The sequence below is a fragment of the Borostomias antarcticus genome (assembly GCF_949987555.1).
Source record: "Borostomias antarcticus genome assembly, chromosome: 2".
In the NCBI taxonomy this organism is placed as follows: domain Eukaryota; kingdom Metazoa; phylum Chordata; class Actinopteri; order Stomiiformes; family Stomiidae; genus Borostomias; species Borostomias antarcticus.
Window position 1 is genome coordinate 14,005,114 of NC_140235.1, and position 24,754 is coordinate 14,029,867.

Here is a 24,754-nt window from a genome sequence, read left to right on the forward strand (position 1 = left end):
CTTTGGTGAGTAACTAAACGATTTTGTCTGTAGACTTGGACGAGCGGGACGAGGAAGCACATTCATAGGTAAATTGCATTGAGAGTACAGGGCGTTATCTGTAGGATATCGCCCTGGACCAGGTCTAACATTAGACCTGGTCCAGGGCGATATCCTACGTATAACGCCCTGTTACTCTCAATGCAATTTGCCTATGAAAGCGCTTCATCGGCCCGGTCGTCCGACTCTAGAGACAAAACCGTTTCGTTACTCACCAAAGTAAACACATCGTTGGAAAGATGAAAGCCTTTTCTCCTAAAGCGCTACAGTTTGTAGTCCCCCACCTTTCAAATAAAGGGCAAATTTGTACACTTAAATGTTTTATATCCACAGCACATCGACTGTCTTCTTCTACCGGCGAATCGGCGCTCTCCGCTTTGTTTAGGCTTCTCACTGCTGCCGCCCATTTCGGGGATGATGCATACATCTTAAATGGTGTTGAGAGACTAAGATGTAATGCATCATCCCCGACATGGGCGGCAGCAGTTAGTAGGCTAAACAAAGCGGAGAGCGCCGATTCGCCGGTAGAAGAAGACAGTCGATGCGCTGTGGATATAAAACATTTAAGTGTACAAATTTGTCCTTTATTTGAAAGGTGGGGGACTACAAACTGTAGCGCTTTAGGAGAAAAGGCTTTCATCTTTCCAACGATGTGTTTACTTTGGTGAGTAAAGAAACGGTTTTGTCTGTAGAGTCGGACGACCGGGCCGATGAAGCGCTTTCATAGGCAAATTGCATTGAGAGTAACAGGGCGTTATACGTAGGATATCGCCCTGGACCAGGTCTAGTCTAACATAGGCCTATAATGGTGCGTTCGTTTATAACTGGGAGGTCGCAAATTGCGACTTGCTACTAGGAATTATTAAATAAAACGCCGCATGAACTCGCACTTCCTCGTCGCAAATTCGGATATGTTTTTCAGCCCCCAGTTGCCGGATGACGTCATCCAAAATGGCTGCAAATACGATAAACGGTAAGTAAAAATATTATTTAAACACAAATGTGTGAATTGAAAAGACAATGTTCAACTTTCTAATGCAGTAGTTACTAAAACCTATCGTTATTAGCCGTTCAGTGTTTTTTCAACGGTGAAGTTGTAACTTGCGACTAGCAAAAGTGATGAAACGGTCACAACCGTCGTCTAGCTAACGTTACAGGCAAGCTTTAGCCCTAACGCGTTAGCTAGCTAGGTAACGTATCTAGGTAATGTCATTTAAAAAATGGTTAGAACAAGATTATATTTTTTATCCCAGTGTAGTTCATATAAGACAAACTGAATAAAAAAGTGTCTACAATGTTCTAAAACTCTCTGGGTAATGACCTTGCCCTTAACTATACACTTCAATTCTGTAGTGTATACAGACAGAGACATGAACCTCTTCCTGGACAAAGAGCTGAGGACTCCTCTCCCTACCCCCCTGTACCAGGCTGAATGGGACCCCATCACCTACTACTTGGACCAGGCCCTGACAGTCCAAGTACAGTTGCATGCTGCTGGTGAGTTACTGGTGTCAGTCCTCCTACTGGTCACTTGCATGTTACACATCAGATTAAACAGGATCAAAATTAAAGCATGATGAAATCAGAAGCATGCTTTTATTATGAAGGATCAGAATAAAAGCATAAAGTTATCATGTGCTTGTCTACCATTTTTGAAATAGTGGTAACCTGCTTTTGCCATCGTATAACTTGGATGGCTATATTTTGATAATATTGTGTTACTCATATGTCTATCAATTGTGTTATTCTTCATTATAGAAGTCAACTGTGAGGAAATGGAGAGAGAAGAACCAGGTCCAAGTTCCACACCCCTGCCTACCAATGAGTCTTTCACTAAAGAACAAACACTATTTTTAATAGACTTGATGCGGCACCAGTTGGTGATTGATGGTGGAGGTCTCCCCAAAAGTTTGGAGCTCAACGAAAGAGTAAAAGGAACAAAAGGTCATAAAAAACACGTGGCGTGAATGGCACAAAAAATGTCAGACCAGTTCATGCAGTTGTTCGACGCAGAGAAAGTGGCTAGAAAATGGCATACACTAGAGGATGCGTATAAGAAAATTAAAGACAATAACCGCTCTACTGGCAAAGGAGCTATGCGTTTTCAATTCTATAATGAGATGGAGGAGCTGTTGAGCGGGCACCACGATATTGACTTTCCAGTAGTTGGGACAGCTACAGGTATCGAGGTGCGCAGACCGGAGGCCTTGGTGGTGGAAGGTGGTAAAGAGAATCAAGTACCAGCAACTACAGGCAAGCGACGAAGAACAGAAGACTCTCTACTTGAGTTCTTGCGTGAGTCGGAGGCTTCCAGTCAGAGGAGGCATGAGGAAAACCTTGCCCAGCTCAAAGCTTCCCAGGCGGGGTTTGAAGTACTCTTGAGAGAATTTCTGGAGAGGACCTCAAAGGAGGTTTAACCTTAAGTTAAAGAATCTGTGAACTTTTTATTTATGATTTATCTATATGCCATAATATTTAAGACTTGCTGACTGTTAAATTGACATTGCATTAAAAATGAATTGAAATTGGCCAAATGAATATTCTGGGTCATGTAATGTAATTGACAGTTTAAGAAAGATATATAAGAAGTATAAGAAGATACAAAATATATGAAGTGCAAAGATACAGCCAGCCAATACAATAAAAACATGTAAATACATCAACAAATATACAGCCAATACAATTACAAATATAATGTATGTATATAAAAAATATATTAATATTAAATAGATCTGACACAGGGCAGGTCCATGCGGTGAAAGGCATGGAGGGAGAACATGGTGAGGAGCCGTTGGGAGCTCCCTGATTGCGAAGGGAAAACCTGGTGTTTGTGGTGTGTCCATGCTGGAAGAGAGGCTTGAACGTGCAGGCGAGGTAGACTGGGGCAGACACTGTGACTACAACATTTACAAGTTGTGGTCTTCCTCCCTTGGACAACCATGTGGGTGCTCCTCACACACTTCGTTGGCATCCATACACATATTGTGTAGAAAGCAGGCGGCCATGATCAGCATCACAACAATGTCCATGCGGGTGTTTTGAAGATCCCTCACACGCCTCCACTTACACTTCATCCTCCCAAAAGCCTGCTCAACAGCCACCCTTCCACGGCTGATCTTTGTGTTTTGCCGTTGGTCTTCATCGGTGAGGGCCCCGTTGTCCCTCTTTGGCATAACAATGAATGGGTAGGCTTGTCCAATGTAGGCACTGTCACCCAGTAGCCTGTACTCCCCCATCTTCTCCTCCCAGTTGATGTAGAAGGGTGAGGCCCTCAACATCCTGGCATCGTGCACCTGTAACAAGAGTCATCATTAGTTTGCTAAAGTTTGGCAAAATACTTATTTCATTGTTTCATTTCGATAGGGTTGATGCTAGATTAGATCGTCCGGACGGAGGAGGGGAGGAGACTCCACTACACATCAACCAATCACAAGCAGCTCATGGGTCAGACGTGGAAACGGGTCAGGCTGATTTACGAAACTGGACCCAGGAGTGGAGCTACTTTGATGGTGCTGATTGGGCACGCTCCACATATCGCAATACTCCTGCTCGGGCACGCTCGCGGGAAAGCAGGGGAATTGCTCAATGCTTGTTGCCCGGCTGCAAAATTGAGTCCCTGCCCCCTCCTCCGTCCATCTAATCTAGCATCTACCTTTTGATAGCCTATGCAAAATATATTCAGTTATATTATATATTATATATTCTGGTTTTCTGTGGCCTGTGGGTGCCCTCTAGTGGTAGGTTGGCTGTGCTGTCATAGGCTCATTCCCTTTGCCTGAGAGAGCGGCGGTTATGGGATAAAGTAGCAGAGATATATTATTGAGCCAACCACCGTATGTTTCATATTCATCTTATTTAACCCAGGTGCTGGTAAATAAAGATACAGAAAGAGCCGCCTGCCGTGTCTGATGTCTGCAGTCAATAAGGAAAGGATTACATACCCTGCCTGGTGGTCCAACGAAAATGTCGATGAAACGGCCCCTCTCGTCGACTATTCCCTGCAGCAGGATGGAATAGTAGGCCTTGCGGTTCATGTAGTCCCCCCCTATCTGTGGCCTCTGGAGTCGTATGTGGCACCCATCGATCGCTCCAATGATTCCTTCAATGCCACACACCCTGTGGAAAGCAGCTGCGGTCGCTCTCTTCTCACACCTAATGGGAAGGGAAATAGCATATCTCCATCCTACTACTTTTCGAACAATGAATTCATGTATTTAAACGTCTGTTATTTGTCTGTAACTTTTATTATTTGGTTGAAATCATGTTCAAAATAGATTTTCATTCATTCATTCAAAAATGTTTCATTCACCTTGTTGGCCAGGAGATATAACAATGCCCAAGGGTGCAAAAGGTGTGAAGCACTTGTAGAATTGATTTATGTGCAGTAGACTGAGATACGTCAAACTTGTCTGATATTTCTCTGAAGCTGTTCTGATTCGCCATGTACCAAAGGAACATGAGAACCTTCTTCTCTGAAGGGACTTGTGGTAGGCCTAGACCCCTTGCAGATTCTTGATCTAGCCCATGCTGCTGCAAATTGCTTAGCAACAATTGAAACTGGGCCTTGGTGACTCTTAGATGCCTGAAGAAAGTGTTCTCATCCATCTTCAGCATTATTGCCCACTCTGTGCCTGACTTAAGGACTGTGCATCTTGCCTGAAGCAGTGAGGAGGCCACTGCAATCCTATGGGAGAAATAAAGATAATAGGAATAGGGTCAATTCATAATGCAGGCTAGTGATAATATTCTGTCAGTAGGCCTATTCATTCTGAAGATTCAGCACAGGAACTGGCTGGCAATAACATTTCACTGTACCCTACAATTTTTGATTAGCCTAACCATTTGTTCTATGAATTCTCGTTCTCGTTCTGCATGTTTGTTTGTATAGGCCTATCAGTGCCCAATCAGTGAAAAGCACTATTTTCTGAGACCCTATTTTCTGTAGGCTTCCTACAGTAGGCCTAGCCTACAAAGTTGGCTATTTTTCCCAAACTGGCATAGCAGTTCTTTTCAATATAGCCTAGCCCACCGAATCACTAGAATCGCAACTGATCTCAGCTGAACTAGCTACAAAAGATCCCAAAAGACCCGTTATTTGGAGTGAAACAGTAACGACACGCTATAGCGTGAACTATAGTTCAAACAACAGCCGGCGACCCAAGCGAAACAAAATGTTTCATAGGCTGCGTTAAGTAGGCTGCCAATCGAAACAACGTGTGGTAGCTCTGTTTTGAATAGGCAAGTTATGGGCTACATAGATAAAAGTGGTTTAATCATAAATAACATAACAAGAATAGAATAGATATATTGTTTTTTGATAGAAGTGATCAAACGGCTAACGCCGGTAGAGTGACCGTTATTCTAGACTCGACTGTCAAACGTAGGCTAGGCTATGGTCTGTAAAAGGAGGACAAACACAGAAAAACAACAAAGAAAATAGTAGCGCACCTTTCACGTTTGGTGTTTTCTTCATCTTCTTCCGAACGAAGAAATTCACAAAGTTGTTGGTGCCGGTGTGGATAATATACAGTAAGCGCAACAGAGAGTATATGCGCATCCATGTTTTTGCGACTTCGCTATAGCTCGAATGCACACAGGTCGGAGGTAGGTATTTTGCCACTTGCGACTTGCCACCTCCGACCACAAACGAACGCACCATAACTTACCCCAGCTCGCGTGCTTGGTAGTGCTGCTGGTCCGACACGAGGAACAGCTGTGTTCTTCAGATGTCTTCTCTGGATAGTATTTGTTTTGTGGCTTACATAATCATTATCGTCGAAATGCGCCCCACAAACCCGCAAGTCTGACTTACGAAGCACTGGGACTGGAGTGTGTATGTCGATCGCTAAGACAACCAGCCAAAGTCTCAATCTTTCTCGGTCGAACAACGGAAGCCTGTGAAAGGCGAATCTTCTTGATGTTGCATTCATTTTGTTTCCACAATAGGGGACTGCACATTCGCGCACCATTGCGGTTATAAATGATATACTGCTGTAGGCTACTAGTAAACTCCAACGTGAGATCAGGTTTTGTGATCAGCTCACCCCTTTTCTTTCGGCCCGCCCCTCTCTCTTCTTCTTCTTTAAATGAATGGCGGGTCGCGGACCAACTAAAGGTGCATACCGCCACCTACCTTACCGGAGTGTACTGCCCCAGGCGACACAAACTTCAGGATACTAAAAAAAAATAAAGATAAAAGGAAGAAAGAAGGATCAAATCCTACGACCCAGCCCCGTAACCCTAAGAAAGTCAAAGAGTGCCCTACTACAGTCCCTCACACCCTCTCCTGAGCCCAACAACCCCTGCAAACCCCATCCCTGCCCAAGCTCACACAGCGTACTGTGCAGAATAGATCTCTGAGTCATAGTTGCTACAGAACAGCAGGACATGTTCAACAGTCTCAGGAACTGCACAGGCCTCACACAACACTGAATCACACCTCGCCATCAAATAAAGAGTGGACCTCAGCCCAGTATGGCCAAACCTCAACCTAGCCCTAACCACAAAAGCTCAAGTCCACTATAGGAACCAGGAGAAGCCATGGTGGGACATCCCCCCACACAACCAGAGGCCCAAACTCCAGAGCGCCCAAACCATACTCCTCTGCCATACCAGGAACAGTCCACCCAAACCCGGTGCCACACCGCTGGCGTGCATACTCCCAGCAGTCACGTAATACCAACGCCGCAGGCTGCTCCCCCTGAGAGCCCCGCAGCTTACGCCAGGGCCAGCTTCTTATGGCACAGATACAGAGGCAGCTCACCAGAGTAGCCTCAGCTTATGGCACAAATGCTTCTTCAGTGTGCTTAGGGAGATATGGGAAATATAGTAAATAAGGCAGGAGCTGCTCTTGAAGGCCCATGAATTGATCATTAATTCAATCTTTATTTATACAGGGAGTCAAGGCCACTGTTTTCCAAAATATAGGTCACACAATCATACAGTACAAAAATACAACAACAAATCATGCTTGCAGTCTGTACTGACTGTACAGCTATTGTTGAAGAGGAGACCATGGGGGAACTCATTAACATCTTAGGGAAGCCTGGTACCCACCAGAAAATTGAGATGAGTTTTAAGTTTAAAGGAAAAAAAAACGACAGGCTCTCACAAGGAGTTGTCTGGCCCACTAGACCATAACAAGTGGATCCTGGACTTCCTGTCAGACAGACCCCAGGTGGTGAAGGTAGGCAACCACACCTCATCCCATTACATTACATTACAGTCATTTAGCTGACACTTTTATCCAAAGCGACTTACAATAATTGCATTTAACGTAGGAAAACCCAATGTACAACTACTTGCCAGAACTCACAAGTGCATCAACTTTCTAAAACAAGTGACTAAGAGCATAATCTAGTGCTGAAGGCAAAGTGCAAGAATAACAATCTAAAATGCAATAGGTGCTAAAAAAAAGATGGTCATGGTAGTACTTCTTGAAGAGATAAGTTTTGAGCCTGCAACGAAAAATGGGCAGCGACTTTGCTGTCCTGATGTCAGTGGACAGTTCGTTCCACTACTGCAGGGCCAGGACAGAGAAGAAGAGCTGTGACCGTGTTGATCGACCGTATGGGCCTCGAGTGACGGGGCAACCAGTCGCCCCGTGGTAGCAGAGCTTAGCGGTCGGAAGGGGGTATAAGGTATCAAATGCTGCTGACAGGCCTAGGAGTATTAGGACAGAAGAGAGATAGTTCGCTCTCACGGCATGGACTGACTCCCTCACACTCAACACGGGAGCCCCCCAGGGCTGTGTGCTGTCTCCACTACTGTACTCCCTTTACACACACGACTGTTCAGCCACCTTCGACTCCAATGCCATTGTCAAGTTTGCTGACGACACAGCAGTGACAGGCCTAATCACCAACAATGATGAGAGGGCCTACCTGGAGGAGGTGAGGCTCCTGACCCCGTGGTTGTCAGGAAAACAACCTCTATCTGAATGTCAGCAAAACAAAGGATTGGTGGTGGACTTTTGGAGGAAGCAGGAGAGAAACTACACCCCTCTAATCATCAACGGGACCCCTGTAGAGAGAGTGGACAGCTTCAAGTACCTTGGTGTCCAAATCACCAGGGACCTGACATGGTCAACACACATACCAGCAGCTCTCAGGACCGCAAAGCCCTACAGAGAGTAGTATGGTCAGCTGAACGTACACTATGGACAAAAGTATTGGAACACACCTTTTAATAATTTAATTCAGGTGTTTCATTCAGTCCCATTGCCACAGGTGTATAAAATCAAGCATCTAACCACGCACTCTACCTCTACAAACATTTGTGAAAGAATGGGTAATTCTGAAGAGCTCTCTGAATTCCACCGTGGTACTGTAATAGGATGCCACCGTTGCAACAAGTCAAGTCAAGAAATGTTCTTCCCTCCTCATATTCCACGATCAACTGTAAGTGGTATTATTGCAAAGTGAAATAAAAATCGCCAACGCTCTGCTGACTCAATAACTGCAGAGTTCCAAACCTCATCTGGCATTAACATCAGCACAAACACTTAATGGCATGGGTTTCCATGGCTGAGCAGCTGCATGCAAGCCTTACATCACCAAGCACAATGCCAAGCGTCAGATGGAGTGGTGTAAAGCATGCCACCACTGGGATCTGGAGCAGGAGAAATGTGTTCTGTGGAGAGATGAATCACACATCTCTATCTGGCAGTCTGATGGACAAGTATGGGTTTGGTGAATGCCAGGAGAACGTTACCTGCCTGACTGCATTGTGCCAACTGTAAAGTTTAGTGGAGGAGGTATAATGATCTGGAATTGTTTTTCTGGGGTTGGCCTAGGCCCCTTAGCTCCAGTGAAGGTAGTTAATGCTTCAGCAAAGCAAGGTCCATAAAGGCATGGTTGAGTGAGGTTGGTGTGGAAGAACTTGACTGGCCCACACAGAGCCCTGACCTCGACCCGATAGAACACCTTTGGGTTGAACTAGAGCGGAGATTGCTATGCTCTCTCAACCAACATCGTCTGACCTCACAAAGCTTTTCTGGATGAATGTACTGTTCTCCCTGCTACGGTATTTTGTGTTATTTGTAAAATTGTAATTTTGTAAATTGTAACTTGTAAATTTGTAACATGGAATTGAGTATTAGAGTTTATCTGTAGCATAACGGCAGCAACATTTCACTGTGACTGTACACCGTACATTACATGTGACACATAAAATAATTTCGAATCTCGTGTGTCAAATCCCAGGGTTCAACACTGATATTGTTTTTATCTTACAGAGCTCCAGGGTGTGACAATGCGTGTGCTTCAGGGTGCGCATCGTGACAGGATGCCTGCGTCCCACTCCTGTGGACAACCTTCCCATCCTTGCAGGCACCCGCCCGCTGGCCTCCGCCGCACAGGAACCACAGTCTTGTCTGCCGGCCGTGGAGCTTAACCACCTGCTCCACGACAGGCTCACTGCAACAGCGGAGCCTCCCTCAAGTCGAGACACCCTTTTGTGCCTGCTGCACAGGATCTCCTGCAGCAATGCAGAGATCTCAACATCAGTGAGGCAGGATGGGCGGACAACACTTCGTGACATGGCGCCTGGAGATATGCCCGGATATATAGCCCGGTGACCCCTCACCCAGGCTCAGGGTGGTAAAAGGATAGCCCTTCGGCCCCGAGCCTGGGGGAAGAGGAAGCAACAACCGACCCATACGAAGCAGAACAACCCTCTGTGTTACCCTCAAAACATTTCTGTTCAACTTGTTGAAATCATTTCATTTTGTGGTCATAAGCGAACTACATTACTGCCTGTGATTCTTGTTTGTGATGAATCCAAAAGTATTTACTCAAGAATGTCAATACACATCTCTGCACCTCACAACTCTTTCCATATTCATGTTGGAAATCTCAATTCAAAGAACACTGTACCGAGATGGACGATTAATGTCATGCAGCTTTTAATTGGGGAATCATATGATTTAGGGCAAAATAAATTGATGTAATTTATAACCATAGCCTACATATTTTCAAACAAATCAAATTATACGAACCCATGGGGTTGATAACCTATAGACTACGTAAAAATATTGAAACCAAAATAATTATAAGGCTACTTGTGCAGATAAGCAAGTTCAACTGAAAACAAGAAAACATATTTTGTTTTGTAACGTGAATGTTAGGGTTGGTTGAACTGTCCGTGCTTGTTTATTGCCCGTTCTTCAGGTAGCCTAACCCCGTGTTTCACATCACAACGATATGAGCTGTGGTTAATTCCCTTAGGCAAAGTCTGCAGAAGTGCAGACTTACGGTAAGGGGGCATAAAGGGCTCAAAATGTCTGCCAGACAGCCCCCGTGCACTTGACGATTTGACAATGGGACAGCCCTAAGCCCTCACGCACTTAGCGTGAACGTCTCAAAGTCTGTAAGTCTGCAAGGGTGGACATTGGGACTTGGCTGTATAGTCACTACAGTCACTTCCCAGTTGCAATACACAATCACTCAGTCCCCAGTTTAACTGCCCACTGAAGCACATTCACTGTCACTTCCCAGTTACATAAGCTCAGAGTCCCCAGTTACAGAAGCACATTTAGCCTAGGCTACTGCCCAACTGCACCCCTCACAATGTTGTCCCTCGTTATTTCACTGTTTGTGTTCTGCATGTTTAGTACTTAAATAGATTTTTTAGGCTATGTACCAGTTTTCATGTGTTGACCAATTATAACATTATAACATGTCAGTCATCTACTTTAGTCAGAAATAGTTACAACAACAAACAGCCTAATGATAATTATTACTATGAGAAAGTTAGAGTAGCCTACATCATACAGTGAAGTCACAACCATCCTCATTGTTTAGTGTAGTGGCTGGCTATTCCTTTGGTAAATTATAGCCACTGCCCCAGCAATAGAGCAAGAGTTGTTTTAACACACCTTTGCCATAGATCCAGGCAGATGAAGATTATTCTAAGACTTGTATTAAGGGAAGATGGTTTGTTCTCAAATACAGCTAGGACTTTATTGTTCCTAAATCCAATTAAACTTTATTGCAGACCCAGGGTCCAGATAAATAACAAGACAAATATACATTCCCTCTTCCCTTATATGCAGCACACGCCAATTATGCTCGGCCTACATGTGTAGCTAAATTAACAATCAGTGAAGTTGTCAATCAAAATCAGTTATATCAGTAATGTTTCAGCGCTCCAACAGGTGCGCAGTGATATTGGCTGCTCTAAATTATCTTTGCCAGCAGGTGTTGGTAGCGTACAAAGCATTTAATGAGGCTTCGAGTAATGAATCTTTTTGTGATACAATGTGCCTAAAATGCTCGGCGTATCAGAAAGCCTCGTTTCACCATCACTATAGTGAATAGTTTGTCTCCACAAACTTAACCTGATTTTTTGCAAGTTTCCATTCCTCCATGAAATGCCCGGTTTGGGTTGTGGCCAAAGGGATTCCACTTTAAAATAAAATTGAAGATACTCAATATGAAGTGATAAGCGAGTGGTTGCTTTGTATAATCCGGTGGTGGATATTAGTGCACCAACAAAATTAGGTAGGCTACAGGCGTTCTGCAGCCCTTCCTGCCATTGTCTTGCAGTGCACAGGTCACTGATATCCCTGCAACTAAATTCAAGCTACATTATCTAACTGCCTGCTCCTAACTAGCAGTATGGAACAATTCTGACAGGATAAATTCCATCTGGAAAACAAATACACAACACATTTTGTTCTGCAAGGTAACAATACTGTGTCTTTAGACATTGGGTCGTATTAACTTTTTTTTTTTCAACTGAGGCACTTCAAGTGAGCTTCTGAAGTTAGAAACTTAACTTACACATATTACTGATCAATAATTATTCAGAAGAGAGTTTATCTTACTGTAGTTTATGGTCCTTGAATAAAGAGGATGTCAGACGAGAGAACGTTGATCCAGGTTTATTGCTTCTTAACACAAGACAGCAGCTAGCAACAGCTAGCAACAGCTAAAGCTAAAGGCAAAAAGCAAAAAGCTACCATTCACATCAGTTTCTCCACTTTATATGACGTGGGACATCACATTCCATTAGTCACAATAGGTTTGGCCAGCAGGCCTGCATTTCTCATTGGTCAGTCTCATCAGTTACAACTTGTGATTGGCCATTCTAGGTTGCTCCCATCTTGGGAAAGTTAGGCCTAGTGACATAAATCATAATATGCTGCAGTGATCTGGCAATGAATATGGCACATGAATATGGTGCCAGCTCCAGATTAGACCTGCTAGGGGACTGACCATATCCAATGTCGAGTTGGGCAATCCCAGATCAGCTGTTGTTTGCTCCTTACTGCTGACTAAGTCTGTCCAGAAATCCTTCTCTGACCTTCTATGACCCTCTTTGGTATCAACGCTGGGCAGCTCATCTAAATATACACTGGTATCAGAGTCACTGTAGCCTAAGGCAAGAATTAACAGAGGTTTACTGAAATTGGTGAAGTTCTGCCCACTTCAGAGCCCCCTTTGACGGTCACCCGACTGTCACAGTGAACTTCACCATTGGCTTAGCTCAGGGGTGTCAAACTCAAATACACATAGGCCAAAATTTTTAACTTGAACAAAGTCGCGGGCCAACATTGAACAAATGAAAATTTGAATATGGACCCAAACAAGTTTTTCTTTAACATTGAATATGGAACAAGCAACGCTTATTACCATACAATATATAACTTAATAGTGCAGACATGCAAAATCGAATACTGGCGGGCCAGCTCTAGTAGTCATTTGGTATTGCCTCGCGGGCCAAATATAATTACACTGCGGGCCAAATTTGGCCCGCGGGCCAGAGTTTGACACCCCTGGCTTAGCTTAACTCAAAAATGTCAATAAGACAACAATTAACATTAAACAATAACTTCAGATGCTAACTTAAAAACACACAGTCAGTTTTCAAAAGAATTATGTTTGTCATTCAGAAAACATTAGCTTGTCTGTAGGTTGGAGTAGGGAGCGAAGTCTGCGTCTTTTGGCGCCAGCTTCCACTGCCTTGTCCAAATCCCACAGCCAAGACATCTCGCGAGAGAGAGTTTTGAGAACATGTGGAGAGGAAATCAGCATTTTAGTCACACAGTTTTTAAACCATTCCTTTTTCAAACTTGAAACATAACACTTTTAAACAAAACAAACAACAACAAAAATTCATACAACTGACAGGACCTATTATGGTTTGTCCTGTTATAGATAAATAATGACAATATGTATGTGTTGGTGATTATTCATTAAGACAAGTAATTCTCACGGACATGTTTTTCTGCCTCCTCGCGATGTCCGCTGAGGTCCTTCCATTCTCCTCTGTCTGATGGCACCCGTCCAATCCTTTGGCGCCCATCTGATGCTTTTGCCACCCGTCTGATTATCTGGCACCCGTCTGATGGCTTGCCACCCGTCTGATCCTTTACACCCACACTCCCTGGCTTAGGAATGTCCTTTGTCCGATCAGTCCAGTAGAGTGTAGAGGGGACTGGGTAGACTGGGTTCCATGGAGATCCTCCGAAGATTCCTTCCTTGATGGTTTTTGGTTCAAAAGTCACTTTGTTCGGAGGTTACTAGAACTCATCATAGCGTAGGAGTTATTGGTTATAGGTGTACATTACATTACATTACATTACAGTCATTTAGCAGACGCTTTTATCCAAAGCGACTAACAATAATTGCATTTAACGTAGGAAGAGCCAATGTACTACTACTTGCCAGAACTCACAAGTGCATCTTCTTTCTAAAACAAACAAGTGACTAAGAGCATAATCTAGTGCTGAGGGCAAAGTGCACGAATCACAATCTAAAGTACAGTGCAATATAATATAATAAGTGCTTAGGTGGGAGGATTGTTGTAGTACTTCTTGAAGAGATGAGTTTTGAGCCTGCGACGAAAGATGGGCAGCGACTCTGCTGTCCTGACATCAGTGGGCAGCTCATTCCACCACTGCGGGGCCAGGACAGAGAAGAGCCGTGACCGTGTCGATCGACCGCAGGAGCCTCGGAGTGATGGGGCAACCAGTCGCCCTGAGGTAGCAGAGCGTAGTGGTCGGGAGGGGATGTAGGGTTTGACCATGGCCTGGAGGTAGGAGGGGGCTGTTCCTTTCATTGCCCTGTAGGTTAGCGCCAGAGTTTTAAACTGGATGCGAGCCGCTACAGGGAGCCAGTGTAGAGAACGGAGGAGGGAAGTTGTGTGGGAGAATTTGGGGTGGTTGAACACCAGGCGAGCAGCAGCTTTCTGGACAAGTTCCAGAGCTTTAATGGCTGACGCCGGTGCCCCCGCGAGGAGGGAGTTGCAGTAGTCCAGGCGGGAGATGACCAGGGCCTGGATGAGTACCTGCGCCGTTTCATTAGTGAGGAAAGGGCGAATCCTCCTGATGTTGTAGAGCATGAATCTGCAGGAACGTGTGACGGATGTGACATGTGAGGAAAATGACAGTTGGTCATCCAGGGTCACACCCAGATTCCTCGCAGTCCGAGTCGGGGTCACCACTGTGTCTTCAATGGTGATGGCCAGGTCCCGGTGCGGACAGCCCTTCCCCGGGAGGAACAGCAGCTCAGTCTTGTCCAGATTGAGCTTGAGGTGATGTGTCGTCATCCACTCCGAAATGTCAGCCAAGCACCCAGCTATGCGTGTCTCCACTTCTGTATCAGAAGGGGGAAATGACAGAACCAGTTGGGTGTCATCGGCATAGCAGTGATAGGAGAAGCCATGCGAGCGAATGACAGAGCCCAGAGATGTAGTGTAGAGGGAAAACAGGAGAGGACCCAGGACAGACCCTTGTGGAACCCCCGTAGTCAGACTACGCGGTTCCGAAGTCGACCCTCTCCATGTCACCTGGTAGGAGCGGCCCGTCAGGTAGGATGCAAACAGGGAGTGTGCAGAGCCATCGATGCCTTTCTCCTCGAGGGTGGAGAGGAGGATCTGGTGGTCTACCGTATCAAATGCTGCTGACAGGTCTAGGAGTATCAGGACAGAGGAGAGAGAGTTCGCTCTAGCGGCATGGAGTGACTCTGTTACTGCAAGGAGGGCGGTCTCTGTCGAGTGGCCAGCCTTGAACCCGGATTGGTGGGGATCTAGGAGGTCGTTCTGGTGGAGGTACGAAGACAGGTAGTTAAAGATAGCACGTTCAAGTGTTTTGGATAGAAGGGAAACCGGTCTGTAGTTTTTGACATCAGAGGGGTCGAGAGATGGTTTCTTTAGGAGGGGGGTGACTCTGGCAGTCTTGAAAGCAGAGGGAAAACATCCTGAAACAAGAGATGCATTGATGAGGTGGGTTAGGAAGGGAAGGAGTTCGGGTGCAACAGACTGAAGGAGAGTCGAGGGAACAGGGTCTAGGGAGCACGTGGTGGGGCGGTTAGATGTTACAAGGTTGAGGGCCTCGTTGGGGGAGAGGGGAGAAAAGTGGGATAAGGTGGGGCGTGGAGAGGAGGGGGGGAGCAGGGAGTGGAGAGAGGGTGGGGATGGGGGGGTGAGTTTCGTGCATGGAGCGTTGACCGGGGGAGGGGGGAAAGAGGATCTGATATCGTTAACTTTCATGTCAAAGAAGTTGGCGAAATCATCAGGGAAAAGGGAGGAGTTGGGAGTAGGAGGTGGGGGCTGGAGTAGTGAAGAGAAGGTTTCAAAGAGTTTTTTAGGATTGGAAGCAGAGGTTAGGATTTTAGAGTGGAAGAAAGAAGCTTTAGCAGCAGACAGAGAGGAGGAGAATGTGGAAAGAAGAGATTGGAAATTAAGAAGGTCCTCTGGGAGCTTGCCTTTCCTCCATTTGCGCTCAGCTATTCTCAGGCTCCGTCTATCAGTACGCACTGAGTCCGACAGCCATGGGGCAGGTGGAGTTGGGCGTGCAGGCCTGGAGGTGAGGGGACAGAGATTGTCCAGAGAAGAGGAAAGAGTAGAGAGGAGAAGATCAGTGGCAGTATCAGAGGGTAGGAGAGAGAAGGATTCAGGGGCGGGGAGGGCGGAGGTGACAGTAGAGGAAAGGTCAGTAGGGGAGAGCGAGCGGAGATGGCTACGGGCGGTAACCATGTGGGTAGGAGGAGGAGTTACAGGGGAAGAGGGGATGGAGAGGGAGTAGGACATGAAATAGTGGTCAGAGAGATGGAGGGGAGTGACAGAGAGGTTAGGGGTGGAACAGTGTCTAGTGAAGATGAGATCCAGCTGGTTGCCGGCTTTGTGAGTAGGAGGAGAAGAAGAGAGGTGAAGATCGAAGGAGGAGAGGAAGGAGAGGAAAGGTTCCAATTTCTCACTCTGGATGTTGAAGTCCCCGAGAAGGATGAGTGCGGACCCATCATCTGGGAAGTGCGAAACTAGTGTATCGAGCTCCTCTAGGAATTCACCAAGAGGACCTGGTGGGCGATACACAACAGCAATGGTGAGCTTGATTGGATACATGACAGAGACAGCATGGAATTCAAAAGAGGGAGGGGAGAACTGTGGGATGGAGACGAGTGAGTATTTCCATGTTGGGGAAATGAGCAGGCCAGTACCACCACCTCGCCTCGCAGCTCTGGGAGTGTGGGAGAAAGAATACACATCTGACAGGGCTGCGGGTGTGGCAGTGTTCTCTGGTGTGATCCATGTCTCGGTGAGAGCAAGGAAGCTGAGGGAGAGCAAGGATGCATAGCCTGAGATAAACTCAGCTTTGGGCACCGCCGACTGGCAATTCCAAAGTCCCCCTGTCACCACTTGCTCTCTATGAGTTGAGACAGTCGGATAGATGAGGTTAGAGGGGTTACGGAGTCTGGGGGTGACCCAGTGTCTGCGTGACCCCCGGAGAGGGAACACAACAGGAATAGGATGCAAACACATAATGGTAACAAAACAGGTACTGAGGTAAATGTAGACGTACTACCTTCCTGACAGTCTTACTTGACAAAGTCGCTCTTGAATAAGTCGCCCGGTGCCTTTGGTCGCCCTAGCCTTCGGTCGCCTTCCCGCTGTCGCCGTCTAAGCCGTCAATGCTTAAGGCCTGTAACTGCTGATTGCTAATCGTCTGCCAGGAGAGTAGGACACTCCCTCAGCCCACTCAACAGGGCAATTAGTCTAGCTCAGGCCGAAACTAACTCTCACAATAACCTTGAATAACAAAGCAGTTTCACAACAACACTGATGACTTAGCACTAGCTATTAGAGAAACAAAAATATACTTATGTTCCTAGTTCAGTCTTGTAGCTCCAAGTTCCTTCCAGGGGTTAAAGCAATCACATTTACTCAGCTTCTTTTTCTTATCAGCAAAAACATTTACAATTTCCTTGTTTCAATTAAAAATTAAAGTTATTATACATTTTTAATAAATTGTTGTGCAGATACATTTTTGGACCAGCGCCTTGTTTGTAAATTAAATTAAAATTGATGCTTGGTTTCTGTCTAAATAAAACTTATTTAAAAATTAACTTGAGTTAAAATAAACCTTGCCAAAATCAAACCAATCCCCCCTTGGACACGGAATTATGATATCAATAATTCAGTGGACACTTCATGACATGTTTTAACTAAATCTATCATGTAGGGGACTGCAATCAATAATTTAATTACTTAGTTGAGCATAAAGCATTGAGCACTCATAGCAGAATTATTGTCCATTCTCCTGATGTTTTTTAGAGCTATCTATCTCCACTGTTCTTTCTAAACCCTAAATCGGCCTTCCCTTTGTGTCCCTCCCTGAGGTCTGGCTGGGGGTAAGGCACCATTCTCCTTTCTCCTTGCCCCTTGCGGCATCACATTCCATGTTCCACGCACCTGAACTATAGACCTCCTTTCGGAACCCTATCGTCCAGCCGCCGGAACCCCACTGTCCAGCCGCCGGGCTCACCCGTCAATCACCTCCCCCGTCTGACGCCAGCCTCGTTGGGGTACACATTCTTTTGGGCGATGACCTCAGCATGTCACATGGTCACACCTGGCCTTTGGGGTATGATGAAATTTCACAGAACAATGAACAGTCAATAATTTCTGACGCTCTCTACTCTACCTGCTTCCTGTAGCTGTGGCCTGTCTCCATTCACTACTGCCTTGACCCCGCCCCCTCTCTGTAATGGAGAGAGAGACAACATTGGTCAACAATCACATTTGTCTTTCACACAGTGGTAAATGCAGGCTATCATGAGAGATCTGTCAATCCTTTCTTCCAGGACAATTTCCGCATGTGTGCTTAACATTTGTCTGGGCTTTGGTGTGTTGCTCTGGTTTGGTTCTGTCATGTTGCTCTGGTTCCTCTGGGTTAATTCAAAACACACAAATTAACACCACAGTATAGTACTTTGTTAATATATAATAATTATATATTAACAAAGGTGCAAGCCCCACCTGGACTGGACATAAATATATTAATATATAATAATATAATAAGAGGAAAATAAAAATACAACAATCTCAATGATAATGATGATAATTGATTGTGCTTGAGTCTTAATTACCATACAGGCTGTTCATGATGGTATCCTGACCTCCATTGCTGCGCGACTGGTCTGGTTCCAAATTTATTTCTGCTGCACACAGAGACTTTAACAACAGATTAACAAATTCCTTATTCAATAGTACAAGTGTACAACAACAGTGTAATATAACAATTTGTTCAATTCATCATTTAGTCATTGATTTTTTCTCCAAGTACCTCTCTCTCATGGTTTCATGGTGGTAGTAGTGAGTAAAAATAGAATGATTGTGGTTTGGACAGTTCAAATAAAAACTTCAAAAATATAACTTATTCTAGCAAAAATTAAGCTTATACAAACTATCCCTATCATTATAAAAAATATTCTATACTTATTATTAATATTTTACATCAATTTCCTAATAAAAATATAAATTATACTAAACAATAGCTTGCCCTGCTCTTTAACACTACACTAGCTAAGAGCAAACACTAATTGGGACAACATTTTTATTAAAAATGATTTTATAATTCTCTTGGCTAAATGACTTTCCTGAAAATAAAATATTACTAATTTCTTTCCCTGCAGGGCACTAGATTTCCAATTAGTCTCTCGCTTGGGATATTCTAGTCTAGAATATAATTTAGCAAATGGTATTTACTCTCTCTTTTCCTCTTTCTTGCCCTCATGTACACACTAGGCTTTTCTTTGTCCCTCCTATACTGCTGAGTTTTAATAGTTAACTTGATTACTGCTTCTTGCTTTCCCTATAACTCAAATAATAGTCAGTGCCTACCTTTCCATCAGGGATATGCTAATAGTCACTATAGTCGTCACTATATTCACTACGCTTCCCCTATTACTTTTAATAGTAAATTCCAGTCTGGTTAGGCTTGTTACTTGGTTAATTGGCTACTCACTTAAAGCTCACCTGATCCACTCTTACTTCAGTGTGGTCATGATGGTAAGTCTTCAGCTCACGCCAGGCCACAATGGACAATACAATCCCATCGTAGAACGGACCTTGGCTCCAGAGCACCTCAAAAGTTAGTTCAGTCATTTATTAGATTGTATGTCAATAGAAATATTTCTCTCCAGTGGAGATAACATTTCTTACGGTATCATGTAGTATTCGCTTGACCCAATGCCTGGTTCACCACGGCCGCTCTGTCCATCCTGCAGGTAAAAATACACTTGACAGATGTTAAACAGGGTTGCCGTATTACTAAAGTTTTGATCAGGAACCTTAATCACGAGCCTTCCTACGAGCCTGCAAGATGGAGGACGTGGAGCGGTGGCACCCAGGCAGTTAAACAATTAATCACAGGGTCAGTTATTTGTCTTAAATCTGCGCGCCATTCACCACAGGTGACGGCGTCAGCCCAATCAAACGACGTCGGTAGACGCACAGATGTCGATTTTCCTTCACGACTTCGTCTCTCCTTACTCTGGAACAATATCTTAGTCGGTCATATTATTGTTATGTTGCGCACACATTACAGCAATATTTCCTTAAGTAGTCTATTGTTCTGTAGATTCTGATAACGCCGGTATTGTTATGTTACTCCATACAGGTTACAGTGCCAATTCTTAAAACAGGACTAAATACCTGTTGTGGCAGCTTAGTATCTTCTAGCTGTGCTGGGTGGCTATAGGCTACTCTGTCTTCACTTTTTTCTTCTGCTTCATGATAACCGAGCCATCTGCAAAAATGTCCTGCAGAACCTCAAGTGTACTGTCCTCCCTTCGGCTCTCAAGACAATAGATGTCCTGAGCGTCTGGGGAGACAAGGCCCATTATTGCAGGCAGTACTCAGTCATTATTAGCAAGTCCCTATTATTTTAAATTATATATATATATATATATATATATATATATATATATATATATATATATATATATATATTCAGGATATTTCGAATTGCAGTTACAATAGTTTAATATCATAATTAGCTAACAACTAATCATACTTTTGTCATAATCCAATATTATTCTCCTGTAGTCTCCTTGGGTAGGCTTACAGCCTTACAGATACTTGGAGAGAGAGAGGGAGAGAGCAGAGGTGGGGGCTGCCTGCCTGAGCCTGTGCTGTTTAATTAATAGATTCTCGGTGCCTTGGCAGACAGACAACTGCTCTTGTCGGGGCTTACACACTCACACAATTCGAGGCACGGCCGCACACACACAGGGGCACAGAAAATTGCTCGTTAGCATAGCTGTAGCACTTAGCATTTTAAGCATTGTTACAGCTACTTTTATGACATGCATACACATTATTGCACCCTCCTTTTAGTCATTGTCATGCTTTTGTCATAGCATGTCATAGCATGCTTTTGTAGGCTACTCATGCAACATTTACAAATGAGGCCCCTGGTCGTTTCACTACGGGCGAATAGGGTAGGACATACTTTCCGGTAAGGCGATCGTCTTTCACTCTATTGGAGGATAGGGAGTGATTCTGATTGGTAGCGGTCGAATTAAGAATTTGCCTGTCAGCACACCCTCGTCGCAAGATCACTGTTCTGACTAGGCTTAAAAAGTGGTCTGACTGGGGCTATATTTCCCGGCCTGAATTATTTCCCCAGTCCGCCCCTGGTAAAGCCAATACAGGGGCAAATCTGAGGCAGAACTGAAATAGGGGGAGAGTGGGGTAAGTTGTCTCGTGGGTAAATTGTCACATTCATTATATCCCAGCCACTAGGGGTGCTGCCACAAAACGTTTGTTAGACTTGCGCTCTGACGTGACCCACATACTTTACTTTGGAGTGAGACACTCAACGTTGAGGTAAGATAACTTTTTGTGTTTTTCATGTCAATTTCGAACTATTTTTGTGTGTTGGCTGTAAGCCGACACACCAAGGAGAGGGAATCCTTTTTGTCTGTGCTTCTTTCTCTCTTTCTTGCTGTCGTGTTGTTGACCTGCAATTCCATTGCTGCTACCACAACAGGCAGTAGTCCCAGAACATCAAAACCAAAAGACTCCACAGAATTCCCAGGTCAGCGGTGGCCGAGTGGATAGTGCGCTGCCGATCACGGCGAAGGTTGTGAGTTCGAACCTTGGTGTGGACATACCAAGGTACCATGATATATTTTGTCACTGGATGTTGTAGAAGTTATGTAACGAGTGTGGGTCATATTTGTTAATTATAGACCCTTTTACAGCCTAGTCAGCACGAGTAGCCTATGCGCGCGCATTCTTGAAACCGTAGCAGAGGAAGACAGACGAAATCGCCATTATTAAGCGTACTGACTGGACTGAGCCAGAAATCATTAGAAATGCGTGCGTTTGCGGTGCCCATTTTATATCAGGTAGGTTATTTTGACTACCTGGTTTCACTACAGTAGCAGAGGAAGACAGACGAAATCGCCATTATTAAGCGTACGGACTGGACTGAGGAAATCATCAGAAATGCCTGCGTTTGCGGTGCCCATTTTATATCAGGTAAGTTATTTTGACTATCTGGTTTCACTGGAATGTCTGGATGAAATGTAGCCCTTCTCAGTCCCGTTGTCAACAGTCCTTTGCTGGTGCATTCACTTTTCCGTCAAAATGAATCGGTGTCGGCCTAGTAAGGAGAGGAGCTCATATTTAGCCTGTGTCAGATAAACATGAAACTTCACTTACTTAAGCAAATGGGTTTATTTTTACAAATGCTGGGTTGAAGCTTCAAAGCATTGCCACCACCACAGAAGAAGACTACCTCAGAAAAATAATTTCACTCGGACAGAACGCGTCTAAATAAGTTATTTATTGGTAGCGCCGAGGCTTCAAAACCCAGCATTTGTTAAAATAGACGATTTTGCTGAGGTAAGTGAAGTTTCATGTTTATCTGAAAAATATGAGCGCCTCTCCTAACTAGGGCAGACTGTTGTCTGGCATGAGCGAGCGGAATGCGACAACGGGACTGAGAAGGGCTAGTTGAAATGTAAAGTAATATCTGAAATAAACAGTAACCCATAACCTGGCTGCACGCTAAGCTAAAGCTAAGTTCAGGAAATGAAGCCCAATGATAGCTAGCTAACGTTAGCTAGTGCTAGCTAACATGCTAGCTAGTGTTAGCTACCTAACTCAAGGCCTGAGGAGTTGGAGATACTGTGCACGTTCTCTCAAAGTGCTTTGGCTAAGGTTAGGCTAAAGTCAGCTACTACAAGCTAGCTAGTCCTTGTCACCAACACTTGCCTCACAACGTACGTAGCAAAACTATTCACACAGCAAGCAACGTCAGCTGACTGGGACTGTCTCGTGAGTGGAATAACCAGTGTTGTGAAATACATTTAACAACTGGGGTGCATTCAAATTCAGCGAACATAGCGAACGTTAGCGAACTATTTTCCGTTTGCTTTGTGTTCGCCGCAAACGTTTGCTAACAGAAGCTAACAGTCTGGAGAGGTAGTAAGCCAGTAACGGAACGAGGATCACAATGGACCCAGGCTTACTGGAGATGTGCTCCCAGATGGGGATTGTTGCGTTTATGCTAACTATTTGGAACGTTCATTAAAAGCCGTTCAAATGTGACCGTTTGGAGAAAACATGTTTGCGACGAACGGTCGCCTCTGTTAGCTGAATTTGAACTCAGCCCTGGTCAGTTGATATGTTGCATAGCAATCGAGCAGGGCAATATCATTAGGGCTAGGTTAGGTAGCTAGCAAAGTCAACTTGCCCAGGTCGTATGGTTATAGGCTCATTCCTATGGGATAGCTTAGTAGTTTGTGATTTAGCAATGGGTTGACTAATCACTAGATCAATATTTTCAGTTGGTGATGGGACGACATCACTGTAATCACTAGATCAGGGTTGCCAGATTGGTGTGATGTTTTCCAGCCCAATGAGTGCTCAAAATCCGCCCGATGTGATAAAAAACCGCCCAAATATTAAAGTATATAATATATAGCAGTGCATGCTAAGAAAAATGCCTTTCAGTTGAAATACCGAAAATAATAACTCGTGGTAAACTGCAACACACGCCTACACATATGTCACACACACAGCCTACGACAGAGAGAAAGATGCGTAATCCCATCAAATAGTCAAAGAAATGATAATGCAGGCAACAAATTATAATAACACATGGCTATATCATGATCATAAAGCATGGCTATATCATGAATAGAGGAACGGCGGTGCTGCGGTCATAGACGAGAGCAACTCAAGATGACAAGCTAGATAACAAGCTTTAGTGGTGACAAGAAACCGCAGAATGTGACAAGTGGACTAGGCTACACAACTTCCAATGGTAGGCCTATATAACCACCTGTATAACCACCCATGAATAGCCTGCCTGCTCGCCTACAATAACCGAGTCAGGAGTGTGATACTCCAGAGACACAAGTAGGCTAATGCATCACTCAATGATGCGACATCCAGAAACACCTGCTGTATAGTATTAAATAAAAATGTCTTACCGTCACGCCGAACAGGCCAAGAGTCCATTCCAACTTCTAACGTAACTCGTCAATGTAAAACTATGTACATGTGGTGAACTTGCTAATTAGCAAGTATTAATAGATGGTTGAGTCAAAGCTCCCCAACAACTGTCGGGGAGGGTGGAACGTTGCAGACGTCAAACCGCTCCGTGTTAGACCGAGCGCACGTCCATGCGAGCAGAAAGCAGCGGTAATCCCATGCGATTTCTGGCATCATCTTTAGCGTCACATGGGAAAATTCTCTCTCCACATGAGCATTTGATATGGGCAGATGAGCATTTGATATGGGCAGAGTGAGCAATCTGATTGCGCCAAGTGCCACATCCTGAAAGCACAGATTTCCTCCGGCATCTTTAAAGGCCTCTACCTCCAGCCAAAAGGCATCGATGCGGTGATCATGACAGAAACCTGCTGATCCCACATCCCCAAATTGGCATCTTTAGGTTTCTTCGGGGGTAGCTAGCTAGATTTGACTCCGACCTCGACCTTCTCCTTGACCGTGTGAATCAAATGCATTGAACAGGGAGAGCTCCCTCGCCCCTATTGGACAGGTGCACATCTCCCACCCTATTAACATCATTGGATAAAATTGAAACGTCTGTCCCGCCAGTTTTTAAAAAAAAATTTTTTTTTTTTTTTAAAGGCCCGCCCAATGCTATTTTTTCCAGCCCAACCGCCCAATGCTATTTTTTCCGGCCAAACGTGATCAAAAGAAGCCCAATTGGGCGTGAACCCGCCCAATCTGGCAACACTGCACTAGATCAATATTTTCAGTTGGGGATAGGACTACAACACCACCTGTGCTGTGGCACCAGGAATCTGCTCTGACAACTGTTTTTATTCACCACCATATCATATTATTATGCAGCTTAAATGTAATGTGCGACACAAAACAGGCTTCATATAAATGTTATTTTTGGCTGGGGCAAAAAAGGTTTGGCGGGTACAATTTTTCATCTACC

At 44.6% G+C, this 24,754-nt stretch overlaps 1 protein-coding gene across 1 annotated transcript; it reads right to left on the reverse strand.

Annotated features, from left to right (window-relative positions):
• Positions 1-2,945: 2,945 nt before the first annotated feature.
• LOC311321415 (uncharacterized protein) lies at positions 2,946-19,428 on the reverse strand (the record flags this gene model as incomplete). The annotated part of the gene is made up of 7 exons (XM_084453391.1): positions 2,946-3,332; positions 3,981-4,191; positions 4,349-4,723; positions 6,600-6,773; positions 12,346-12,418; positions 17,966-18,023; positions 19,300-19,428. The coding sequence occupies 7 exons, from the start codon at positions 19,426-19,428 to the stop codon at positions 2,946-2,948; spliced, it is 1,407 nt and encodes a 468-aa protein (XP_084309517.1).
• Between the last annotated feature and the right edge of the window lie 5,326 nt (positions 19,429-24,754).